Source organism: Pelodiscus sinensis, chromosome 11, assembly GCF_052426305.1.
Source record: "Pelodiscus sinensis isolate ZL-2025 chromosome 11, ASM5242630v1, whole genome shotgun sequence".
NCBI classification, from domain to species: Eukaryota; Metazoa; Chordata; order Testudines; family Trionychidae; genus Pelodiscus; species Pelodiscus sinensis.
The window spans coordinates 15,434,062-15,446,385 of NC_143062.1; the positions used below are offsets into that span (position 1 = coordinate 15,434,062).

A 12,324-nucleotide genomic window follows, 5' to 3' on the forward strand; every position below is an offset into this window, starting at 1 on the left:
CCTTGGACAAGTCATATAGTCTTTCTGCACCTCAATTCCTGTGCTGCTCGATGGGGTTATTGGTCTGGCTCTACTTCCCAGAGGTGTGTGAGGATATGTGCAGTAAAGACTGTGAGGCAGTCAGATGCTATGGCGATGGGGACCAGATCATGCTGGTATGGGCTCAGTGATATAGACAGAGGCTGGCCCTGATAGACCCTGTGGTGAGGAAGCCAGGATAAGGTTCCATGAATGACGGGGAGAAGGGGTCATTTTAGAGTGAGCATAGCAGGATGTGTTTTTCTCTGTTCAGGTTATTCTGTGTCCTAACCCGCGATTGTAGTGTGGCTTATACACCTATGAATGGGTTGGTTTTAACTTTAGATGTAGGGAAACTGAGGCAGCAAGTGGGGCCATGACTCACTCCGAGTGACCCAGTGAATTACTGGCAGAGTTAGGGATGTAACGCAGGCAGCTCGATACTCCCAATTTAACTACTTAATTCCTCTACACTCCCAGATCGGGGGAGGGCGGGGAAGGCTCGGGGATTTGGGGAAGGAGTCTCTGCCCCTTTAAGAGTGAGCGCAGGACGGAGCCATTTGTCCCTGAGCGGCTGCCGTCTGCCGAACCCTCACATGACCAAACACAGCGGCCGCGTGAGTCTCGCTGCTTCCGGTGCTGGGGCCCCAGGGAGGAGTCGGACCCGGTGAGTTCCTGGGACACCCCCTCCTCCCCCCGGGACCTGCCTCCGCCCAGGCAGCGCGGGGGCCTTGTAGAGGAGGGGCCCTCGGGGAACTTCAGGAGAACCGAGGGGGGGCTGGGGGGGGAGATGGAGGGGTTGGGGGCTGTGCGGGGGGGGGAGATGGAGGGGTTGGGGGCTGTGCGGGGGGGGGGAGATGGAGGGGTTGGGGGCTGTGCGGGGGGGGGAGATGGAGGGGTTGGGGGCTGTGCGGGGGGGGGAGATGGAGGGGTTGGGGGCTGTGCGGGGGGCTGTGCTTGGGTGTGGAGGCTGTAGAGAAGGGATAGCACAGAGTCTCCATCCGAGGTGGTGTCACCAGATGTGCAGAGGTGGTGCACGGGGTCGAGTTCACCCTGGTGACAATACCTGAGAGTAGCTGTGAGCTGGGCACATCAAGTCATTAGTTGCAGATGATAAACTTTAACCCAAGCTTTAAACCAATGACTAGGGGAGGTATAAATGGCGTCTCATCCCATTCTCTCTAACTCCTGGGCACCTCTCCAGAGACCCCAGTGGCACTGCTCGGGATCTGGCCACAACCCTTGTCTGCCTTGGGTTTTGGGCCCTCGCCTACCTGTATCCCCTTGTGGGATGCTGCTTAGTATGGGGGGCAAATCTCACTGCAGCAGCATAAGTTATGAGAGTCCCGGGGATTTTTAAGCTCTAGCAGGAGCTGGGAGCCAGTACTGCTGGCTTCTATTCCTGTCACTGGGAGGGTTGTGGCATCTAATGGGTTAGAGCAGGACTGCTCAACTTTGGAAGCTCTGGGGGCCACAGTGATACAACACCTGCTGAGGGCCACAACTTAAGTGTGGTTGCATATATATGCAAATAGCTTCTTTCACAGTGACAAGAATGAATACAAAAATTAAGGAAAGATTACACAACACACAGGCCCAATTTAAGTCAGTTCTGCTGATATCAATAAAATGCAATATTTACCCAATGTCCACCCATATGACAGCACTTTTAATGAGCAATGACAGTTCAGGAATTTAACTACTAAAACGCATATCAACAGAAGACCATTATATTGACTACTTTTTTGATTCAGCTCCCTGCCACGTGTTGAGTTTAGCGTAAATGCAAACTGCACCGTGGGCCACAAACAAACAGGCTGTGGGCCACATGTGGCCCACAGGCCATGTATTGAGTAGCCCTGGGTTAGAGGATAGAGCATCCCAGTGCCATCCAGGCCCAAGGAACCTCTCAAGTAGTGGATGTGCCACATATCACGTCATTTCCTCCAGCTGTCCCACCTTGTCCTTTAGCAATCACCTCTCCTCATGGAGCTGTCCTGTAATACATCGTCTCCATCTCTTCCCTTTGCAGAGAGGTAGCTGGGTCCAGAACAGCACATCATGGAGTGCACAGCACTGGAGAGTCTCATCGAGATGGGCTTCCCCCACAATAGAGCGTATGTATGCCTGCCATTCCTTCTCCAGTCACCCACTGGCTGCCTTGGCTGCCCCTGCATCTTGACTTGGTCAGGGTACTCCCTGCTGGTGACTGGGGATCATGGTCTGTGGCTGTAGAACAGCAGAATGAAGTGATCTGGTGCAACATGGGAATGGTCTTTGAGGGGAAAGAAAAATCTAGTGTTGAAAGCTGGACTCCTGAATTCTATCCCCAGTGCTGAGAGGAGAGTGGGGTTTAGTGGGTTAGAGGATGGGGCTTTTTGCCTCAATTTCCCCATCAGCATAGCAGAGATAATGCCTCTCTCTCCTGCATTTCCTCCCACATCCTGATTTCTTCAGCCTAAACAAGAAATACTTATAACATGTTTCCCTGGGCCAGGGCTGCATACTGGTTGTGTCACATGTCAGAGACTCTGAGTAATGGTCTGTATTTTGTATTCCCTTGGTAAATCAAAGTAGGGGCTGGAGCCAGCTTGATGTTCTTTAACTTGCATTCATAACCCCCAACATCTTGGACACTAGCTCATGAACAGTACTGGGAGACCAGCCCGCAAGAGCCAAGAGCAGGGTCTGTCTGAAATCAAGACTGTTAGCTGTATCAAAGCAGGATGCAGTGGCCCAGCTGAATCAGATCCAGGGTCCTTATAGCCCTGTCTCCCAGGGTGCTTCAGAGGGTTTCTAGGTGCTGTGATAGTGTAAGGCCAGAAGGGATTATTAGATCATCTAGTCTGCCCTGCTGTGTAGCACAGGCTAGAGAATCTCTCTCTTACCTTTTCACTGAGCCTGGTTACTCACATTTGACTAAAGCATCTTCCAGAAGGGCAGCCAGCCTTGGCTGGAGATAGAGAATCCACCCCTGCCCTGGGCAGCTTGTTTCAACGGTTAATCACCCTCCCTAGGTGTGGAATGTGCCTGGTGCCAGCTTCCAGCCATTGGTTCTTGTTCTCCCTGTCTCTGTTTATATTAAAGAACCCTCCAGTGCCTGCTAGTTTCTCCTGCTATGTATTCACGAGTCAGGTCACTGTTGTTGTCTTTTTTGGTGAACTAAACAGGCTGAGCTCTATCAATCTCTCACCATCAGCATTTCATTCAGCCCTAGAATTGTTTTTGTGGCACCACTCCTCAGATTCTTCAATGACTCAACACCCAGTTTAAAATGTAGCACCCAGATCTCACCAAGGCCATAAGCAGAAGGGGGTAGGTCTTTCCAGGCACTTGGAGAGTCTGGAAGGGCCAGCGCTGTGAGAGAAGGGAGCTATTTGTGCCTCTCCACCCACAGGAGTAAGCAGCTGGGAGACAATATGCCAGCATTCTAGTCCTCCCAAAGCCTTCGCCAGTTATCCAGCCTAGCATGTGGCCCTTCTGTACTTCCTTCTGAGTCCCCTTTGCCTGGCATTACGCTGACAGCCATGGGCCCACCCTCTTCCAGCTTGGGGTAATGTTCTGTCAGTTAGCCGGAGTGGGAAGACAAACGTCCAGGCTGGAGGCCAAACTATGGTGTTGTGGGTCATCCTGGTGAGTTGCCTATCTGTGTCTGCTCTTTGAAGCATTTCACAGGGAGGATGCTGCTGTGCAGGAGGGGCAGCGATTCATCTGCAATTCCTGTGGGCTGGAACTCAGCCACGGTTGTCTGTTTCTTTCAGAGAGAAGGCGCTGGCGCTGACCGGGAACCAAGGCATCGAGCAGGCCATGGACTGGTGCGTTGGGGCCCTCTCCCCTAGATCTGTCTGCATTTTCTGCCCTTCCGCCTTTCCTTGCTGATGTTTCTCTCTCCCCCTCAAAAGGCTCATGGAGCATGAGAACGATCCAGACTTGGATGAGCCATACGTGGCTCCCCAGGGCCATGTCTTGGGCACAGAGGAGCCCCCTGAGGGAAGCACCCCTGAGACCATGGAAGCCACAGCAGGTTTGAACTGCCCTGGGGAGCTGCCTGGGCTAGTGGGGGAGGAGAGAAACTGCCCAGCCTGACTTGTGGGACATTCTAGGTTGGGCCATGACCCATGCACATCAGGGTCTTGCCTGCTTGGCTGTTCCTTTCTGGAGTGACCCCTTCTCGGCTCATTGCGATTCCACTGAGCTAGGGGGAAGGGTTTTGCCTGCAGGAGGGGCAGGTTGGGAGTCCTGTGGTAGTCTAGGCTCTCAGCCAGGGGTGTGGCATGTCTGTCCCCTCATTCCACGTCCATGTTCCTGGAGTGACGGGTTCTGAAGGATGCTGGTCCCACCTTGATGCCAGCTGCTTTGCCCATTGCCCATGTACCCCAATGTGGGGAACAAGGGGTGCTGGTTTGTGAGCAGAGGATAAGAGGCTTTTCTCTACAGATCTCATGGCGGAGGAAGGTGACAAGCACCCCCTGACTGAGGAGGAGAAGAGGGAACAGACCAAGCGGTAGGAAAGGCCCCCCCCCCCTTTCCTGTCTGACAGGGAGAGATGTGTACCCTGGGGTGCCAGCTGCGTGGCATGATGGGAAGCATAGCTCTGAGAGCAAGGGGGCTTGATTCCTGTGGGTCCTGTGAGGAGGGGAGCATGGAAGGGGGTGCCCACTCCTGTCCCTCCGACAGAATGATGGAACTGATCGCACAGAAGCAGCGGGAGCGGGAGGAGCGGGAGAAGCGGGAGACCATTGAGCGGGAGAAGCAGCGGCGCAAGCAGGGCCAGGAGCTCTCCATGATCCGCCAGAAGCTGCAGGAGGACGAGATGAAGAAGATGGCAGAGGAGAGGCGCAGGGAGAAGATGGAGGAGAAGCTGGCCAAGTGAGATTTGGGGGAGAGTGGGATGGGGATGTGTGGGGAGCAAGGGAAGGCTGAGGGAGTGGGGGGCAATGGGATGGGATGTAGTGGGGGAAGGTGCAGAGTGGGGGAAGGTGAGGAGTGATGTGGACATGGAACCTACCCTTGCTGTGATGTTACAGCAGAAACACAGCTCCATGACATGCTGTGGGCCCATCCTTAATTGAGTCTGTTCTTGCAGGCAGCGGGTGCGTGAGAAGATTGAGCGGGACAAAGCAGAGCGAGCCAAGAAGGTAAGGAGCAGCAGTGGCTGGATGGGATCCATGCCCCCCATAATGGCACCTGCTACTGCCGTCCATTAGGCTAGGGGGTGGGGCAAAGAGGCTTGTGGGGGAAAGGTTGATGAAGGGGTGGAGTTCTGGAGGCTCCCAATCATTATGTGAGCTCCCTGCCTTGTGCCCCATATATGTGGAGGTAGATGGGAGATGCCTTGGGTGTGGCTTTCCCCTCAGGCTGCAGGGTATTGGTGTGGGAGGCTGTGAGAGCACTACGAAGCAGCTGGGAACGGTCCTGGGGCAGCCTGGAGAAATCAGCTTGGGTTTGGAAGGGGAACCTACTTGTGTCTTAATGCCTGGCCCTCTCCATGCACCTTTCCCATCCAGTTTGGAGGTAGCAGCAGCTCTCAGGCCCCAGCTGAACCAGTGCAAGTGACGCTGGTGCCCTCATCACCCAGCCAGGAACCGCCCACAAAGAGAGAGTACGACCAATGTCGAATACAGGTAACCAGAGGGGCAGCTCCACAGACCCTTGTGCTTCGTCCACCTGTTCCCCGTACACCCCTTCCCCCACCCTTGCTGTGGGTTACTGGGAGGGTGCAGACAACAGGCTTTGCCAGGGGGCTTCCGCCTGGGGTCCCAGGTACTGTTCCCTGTAAGCTTTGCCCTTGTGCAGATGCTCAGGAGAGATTCTGATGCCACCCAGCTGATTAGCAGAGGACTCACAGCAAAGTTTTGTTTCTGCTGGGGGTGCACATTTGCACATGCCTTGGTGCACATAAAGTTATTCCATGCATGGATGGAAAAAATCCATAAATTGATGGAAAAGATTAGAGGGAGCATTGGTACCAGGCAGTCACTGGGATATTGGCCCTGATCTGGCTTTCTGCTGCTACTCGGGAGGAAGCCCCCCACTTTATGGAGTCACACCCGGGGTGCACCACAGTGAAACAGGGGCAGTTCTCCTGAGTGTGGAGGGACTATGCATCCCAGCATGCTGCCTTATGGTGCCATGGGATTTGGACCCAGCCCCTTTTGCCCTCCTGTCAGGTGAGGCTGCTGGACGGGACGTCGCTCACGCAAACCTTCAAGGCCAAGGAACAGCTGGCAGCTGTGCGGCTGTACATAGAGCTGAACCGCAAGGATGGCGAGGAGCCCTTCCACCTCCTCACCAGCTTCCCTCGCCGCATCTTCACCGATGAGGACATGGAGAAGCCCTTGCAGGAGCTGGGTGAGCCTGGGGATGACAGGGGCAGGCAAAGTGACTGGCTTGAGGGCACAGATAGCAGCAGCGCTGGGGAACAGAACCAGAAGTCCGGGCTCCCAGTTGCCCTGCTCTGACCTGCTAGATCCAACTCTCCTCCCAGAGCTGGGGAACAGAACCCAGGAGTCCTGACTCCCAGCCCCTGCTACCGTAACCACTAAGCAACAGTGGTGAGTCCTTTGAGAACTGATCTTGGCACGAGACTCATGCCTGCAGGACCATCCAGCTCTTCCTTTGAGGCCCCCATGAGAGAGGGGAGGGTATAGAGCCTGCTTGTGGCTGGTGCTGGGGACAGGCGCTCAGGCTGCAATCAGAGAACCTACTGCAAGAGCCAGCCTTGTCTATGTTGCTGTCTTCCATTGGGCACGGTGGGCCATGGCCCTGTAGGATCTCTGCACAGAGATGCTGTGCCCATTCCTGGACCAGCCACTACAGGATGCTGGGGAAGATACAAACCACAGAGCCCCTAGGGCCCTTCCAGCTCAGACCCCTCCCTGCTGAAGTTGCTCTTGCTCCCAGGGATCAAACCTGTCCAGCCCCAGGGGTGAGTGTGTGCTCCCTCCACAGCCCATATGCACCCAGTTCCTAGTTTCAGCCTGTCTCCTGCCCCCACAGGTTTGGTGCCTTCGGCCGTTCTCATCGTGGCCAAGAAGTGTAACAGCTGAAGGACGCCCTGGCTCATGCGTGCTGTGACCGGAGCTCCCTCCCCACCCCGGCCCTCAATTCCTATGCTTCCCTCTGCCTCCCTCACAATGTGGTTTTGCCCCTCCCCCTGCCCATCTGAGCCCAGAGAAGTGACTGACCATTTTGCTTCCTCAGGACTGGATCCCAGCAGAACAGCTGGTGGGGGGGGGATGAGGGGCATGTGTCCACCCCCTGGGGGTGTGCCACAGTGCGAGCCGCAGCACTAGGGACACTAATAAACATCATCTGTTCTGCTGCTGCCACCCATTATTCCCCCATGCTGCTACTGGTGGGAAGGAGGCCCCAGCTTAGCTGGAGTGGGCAGCCAGCAGGCTGGACACTGGAACAGAATCCTGCCCCCAGCCAAGAAAGGGCCCCACCATAGATTCATAATCCAAACTTCATAGGTTTGTTGGGACAGAAGCCTTCTCTGGGCAGTATCTGGCACAAGTAGTGGAGACAGGCCCCCATCATCGCAGGAGATGCCCCCCCAGCCAAGCGTGGGGTCTGTCATGGTTGAGGCTGGGAGGGCACACGAGCAGGCAGAGGGGAAAGGCCTGGCTGTGTCCATGTGGGGGAGATGATCTGCCCTAGGCAACCTGTGGGGAGAGACAGTGCTCTCTCTACCCCTGCAATGTGAGCTTATCCTATCCCAGGTGCTCAATGGAGGCATTATGGGGAAGGGTTGGTGCACAGAGAAGTCAGAGCCCTGCCAGGCTCTGTAGCAGATGCACTTCCCTTGCTCCTAGGGGGATAGGTAGTGCAGGATGGGGGGGGGGAGGGACTTGCTGGTGAGATGTGACACCCATTTCTGGCCATTGGTCAGTAAAGTGTCCCTGTAGGCCTGGGGCACAGTGCTGTGTGGGTGAGGAAATGGAAAACAGCTTGAGCTAGGAAGATCCAGTCCCCCTGAGCCTGAGAAAATGAGGCTGTATCTACATTGGCATGATTTTGCGCAAAAGCATGCTGCCTGTCTACACTGGCGGGGAGTTCTTGCACAAGAACACTGACGTTCTAATGTGTGAAATCAGTGCTTCTTGCGCAAGAACTATGATGCTTCTGCTCAGGAATAAGCCCTCTTGCGCAAGAGGCCAGTGTAGACAGGCAACATGAAGTTCTTACGCAAGAAAGCCCAATGGCTAAAATGGCCATCGGAGCTTTCTTGAGAAAGAGAGTATCTACACCGGCACGGATGCTCTTGCGCAAAAGCACATCTCTTGCGCAAATACTTTAACGCAAGAACTCTTGCCTTAAAGAGTATTTGCTCAAGATCATGCCGATGTAGACATAGCCTGAGAGTTTGGGTTCCAGTACGGAATTAGGGTTCCAGAGGGAGCCAAACTGATGGTGATACCCCTGCACAGGGCTTTGGCCCACTGACCTGACCTTGGAATGGGGTTTCAAAGCTGCCTTTGAAGATAAGTTAATAGAGGGCAAGTTAGAAAGGGCCTGTGTCCCAGGGCTCTCCCTAAGCAACTGGGCCTGGGAAGCCCATTCCAGGGCTCCCTGCTGGAGCAGCAGCCCCTGGGGCACTCTGGTCCTGGGGCTCCTGCCTGCCGTGTTTGGGCAGCTTGCATTATTGGGGCCCTATTGGAGCAGATTTTCCTGCAGGTGGGCTGGGACTGTAATCCAAACCCTATGCAAGGGGAATGATGGTGCCAGACTCTTCCTCCCCCATCTCCTAGGCACTTAAGGGAGGGGGAAGTAGCCCAGTTCTTGCTGTGGGTACTGGATGGAGTTTACAATCAGAGCAGTAGTTTGGACAGAGCCTTAATCTCCACATCCCTTCTTCCCTCCCCAGTTTGCTGGCTCATTACCACTGCCTGAAATGATGTGCTGAGTCAGCTGTAAATCCAAGCAGGCCCTTTGCTCTAAGCACTAAGTGCTGCATCCTCACAGCACTGGGGGGGGGCAGAATTTAACCCTCTGTCCATTATCTTTATCACCTTTCCAGCAGCTGCTGAATCACAAACTCCTCCAGTGCAGATGAGGAGGAAAAGTTCACTCAACCCTGGTCTGGGTCCAGCATCTGTTTGGATTAGTAACAGGCCACTGGGCTTAGCTGGGCTGACCTGGCTGCAGGCCCTGAAGCCTCCCGAAATTCATCCCTGTCAAAGGTAGAGGGAATGTGAGAGAGGTGTCCCATCAAATTGAAAGGGGGAAATATCTACTTTGTATCATCTGCAGGCTGAGTTCCTCCCAAAATCTGCCTGGCTGCCATCCTCCAAAATGCCCCCAGCAAAGGGAAATTCTAGGACTCCCCTTCACAATTCTCACACCACTGTCGTCCCCCCCCCCAATTTTCCCTCCTCTACCAATAGTTCTGTGCCCCCCCATTATTTCATTCCAGGTGTCAACATTACACTGCTGGAGGAGCAGAGATGGGGTATGTGACTGGTGGGGTTGCAGAAATCCCTTTGGGGTTGTCTGCCAGAGTGCTAAGCAAGCCAGTGCTACCTGCCCTCCTGTCCACTGGGGCTCCCCACCACCATGTCATGCTGAGCCAGCAGCTCTGGTCTCCCCCAGCCAAGATATAGAGTTGGGGTCACTGCCCCCCTGCAGAGCAACACAGACACTGAAGCAGCTCAGGTCTGGGAGGACTCCACTATGAGGCTGCTGATAGCACCAAGGAAACCAAACCCCAAAAGGGACCAAAACTCCAAATAGATCCATTTAACCTGTGTAACAGTTTTACATTGAGCAAGCTCAAAGAGGTTTGCCCCCTTTATCAATGAAAGAGAGAGATGCACAGTAGTTACTTTCCCTCCCCCCCAGTTACAATTATTTATACTGGGCTTGATAATAAAGAAGTGTTTTTATTAAATATAAGATGTAGGATTTAAATGATTGCAAGTGAAAACAAAGTTCAAAGTAAGTTACTAAATTAAAATAAGACACCAGTTAATTCTAATATACCTAAGGCCTTATCTACCCAAATCCCACACCCATCAATCTAATGTACACAACTTCAGCTACACAAAAAGCTTAACTGAAGTCGATGTACTTATCATGGTGTCTTCTGTGCAGTAAGGTCAGCAGGGGCTGCTCTCCTGGCTACTCTTCTTGTTCTGGTGGAGTATGGGAATCAATAGCAGAGCATTTGGTGATCAATTTGTTAAATCTAAGCCGATTAGATAAATAGACTGCTAGTGGATTGATCGCTGTAGTGAAGACAAGCTGCAAGAAACTTGCCACTTGAAAATTCTTACCCTCAACAGCTATTCTTATCTGAGGTAAAATGTTTCAAGGGTTGATCTTTACTCTGCCTTGGGTCTACAGCTTTTCAGAGTTCTTTAGAACATTTTGTTTTCAGGATTATTCATATGTATTCTTCCAGGGTGGATGGGGCAGCTTTAAAGGCCAGGTGAAGACAAAGATCTGATTGCTTTCCCCCAGTGCAGGAATCCTTAAAATAGGAATCTTTTGTTCAGTCTCCCCAGGAAAAATACATGATTCAAGATGGATTCTAATACCAGGTGTCATGTTCACATTTTTCTAGGACCAAACACAGTTTGGGATTATAGGAAAAATACAAAGAGGAGTCTGGTGGCACCTCAGGCTACATCTAGACTACATGGCTCTGTCAACAGAGCCATGTAAAATAGTTTATTCGGCATAGTCAAAGAAGCGGGGATTTAAATAATCCCTGCTTCATTAAAATAAAGATGGCTGCTGTGCTGTGCCAATGATCAGCTGATCCAGCACAGCGCTGCAGTCTAGACGCGGCGCAGTCAACAAAGAAAGCCTTTGTCAACTGCTCTGGTAAACCTCGTTTCATGAGGCTTCCTTTGTCAACCACACAGTGTCTAGACTGCCGTGCTGTGCCAGATCAGCTGATCGTTGGTGCAGTGGCCATTTTTATTTTAATGAAGCAGGGATTATTTACATCCCCACTTCTTTGACTATGCCAAATAAACTATTTTACATGGCTATGTCGACGAAGCTATGTAGTCTAGACATAGCCTTAGAGACTAACACATTTATTAGTCTTTTGTGAGTAAAACCAGTTTCATCAGACGACGTGGAGTGGATGTTTTAAAGAATTTTCAAACCCAAATTCAAAGGGACACAGCTGAACTGGAGTTCATTTGCCAATTCAGTACAAGCAATTTAGGACTGAATAAGGCTCTGAATTAGTTAACATGCTACAAAAGGTAATTTCCCCTCTCTTGATATTCACATTTCCACACCAAATGCTGTGAATGAGTCACTTTCACCCTGATTTGATTAGCCTATACCTCTGCTTCTGTAACTTCCACTCCATCAGATGAAGTGGGTTTTACCTACAAAAGTTTATGCTCTAATAAATCTGTTAGCCTGTATCTACACTAGGACATAAGATCAAATTTATTAAGGTCAATTTCTTGCCATCTGATTTTGCAAAGTCAAAGGTCCATGTCCCCACTGGGAGCAAGAATTCAATGTAGTTCAAAATAGCGTGTCCCCACCAGGGAGACAGTCGTTTACTTTGAGAGTGATGCATTGTGGGTAGCTACCCCACAGTGCCTGTGATGCTTTGCATTCTGGGTTATGCTCCCAGTGAACATTGGGGCCAAAATTGTGCAGTGGGTGTTTCTGGGTTCATGTCATTAGCATCCCATAATGCACTCATCTATTTGCTTGAGATCAATAGGAAACAGTCTTTTCGCACCCTTTTTGGCCTTGGACACCCAAACATGCCACAGCAGCATGAGCATGGCCTCTTGAGGATCCCATTGTGTACCAAAGCACTGTGATGTTCATGTGTACCTTGGTGTGCCTAATGATACAGTATGTCAAGAGTGTATGCACGACACTCCACCAGGAAGAGGATGAGGAAGAATCTTGGTCTTGGGGTGCCACAGGCCCACTGTACAGGCAACCCCTTGTGTGGAGAAAATTGGACATGCAGTCAGCATTTGATCCTCTGGAAACAGTGGAACGCTGGTTCTGGTGCCATGAGACAAGCACAGGCTGGTAGGACCTCATAGTACTACAGGTATGGGATGATCAGCAGTGGCTGTAAAACTTCCAAATGTGCAACTGCACTTTCATAGAACTTTGCAAATGGCTTTCCCCCATCCTGAAGCATAGGGACACCTGAATGAGACTCTCTCTGGCAGTGGAGAAGTGTGTGGCAATTGCCCTGTGGAAGCTTGCAACACCAAACAGCTATTAGTCAGGAATCAATTTGAAGTGGGGAAATCTACACTGGGGGCTGTGCTGCAGTAATGCCATATCACTTACTGCTGCTGTGGG

The 12,324-nt window shown here is 52.2% G+C and overlaps 1 protein-coding gene across 1 annotated transcript; it reads left to right on the top strand.

Moving 5' to 3' along the window:
• The first annotated feature begins 570 nt into the window (after nt 1-570).
• On the top strand, nt 571-7,342 carry UBXN1 (UBX domain protein 1). Its single transcript, XM_014571054.4, has 10 exons — nt 571-685; nt 2,051-2,135; nt 3,780-3,833; nt 3,921-4,042; nt 4,456-4,522; nt 4,696-4,887; nt 5,105-5,156; nt 5,526-5,642; nt 6,189-6,369; nt 7,018-7,342. The coding sequence occupies exons 2-10, from the start codon at nt 2,080-2,082 to the stop codon at nt 7,065-7,067; spliced, it is 891 nt and encodes a 296-aa protein (XP_014426540.2). The 5' UTR covers nt 571-685; nt 2,051-2,079; the 3' UTR covers nt 7,068-7,342.
• Nucleotides 7,343-12,324: the final 4,982 nt, after the last annotated feature.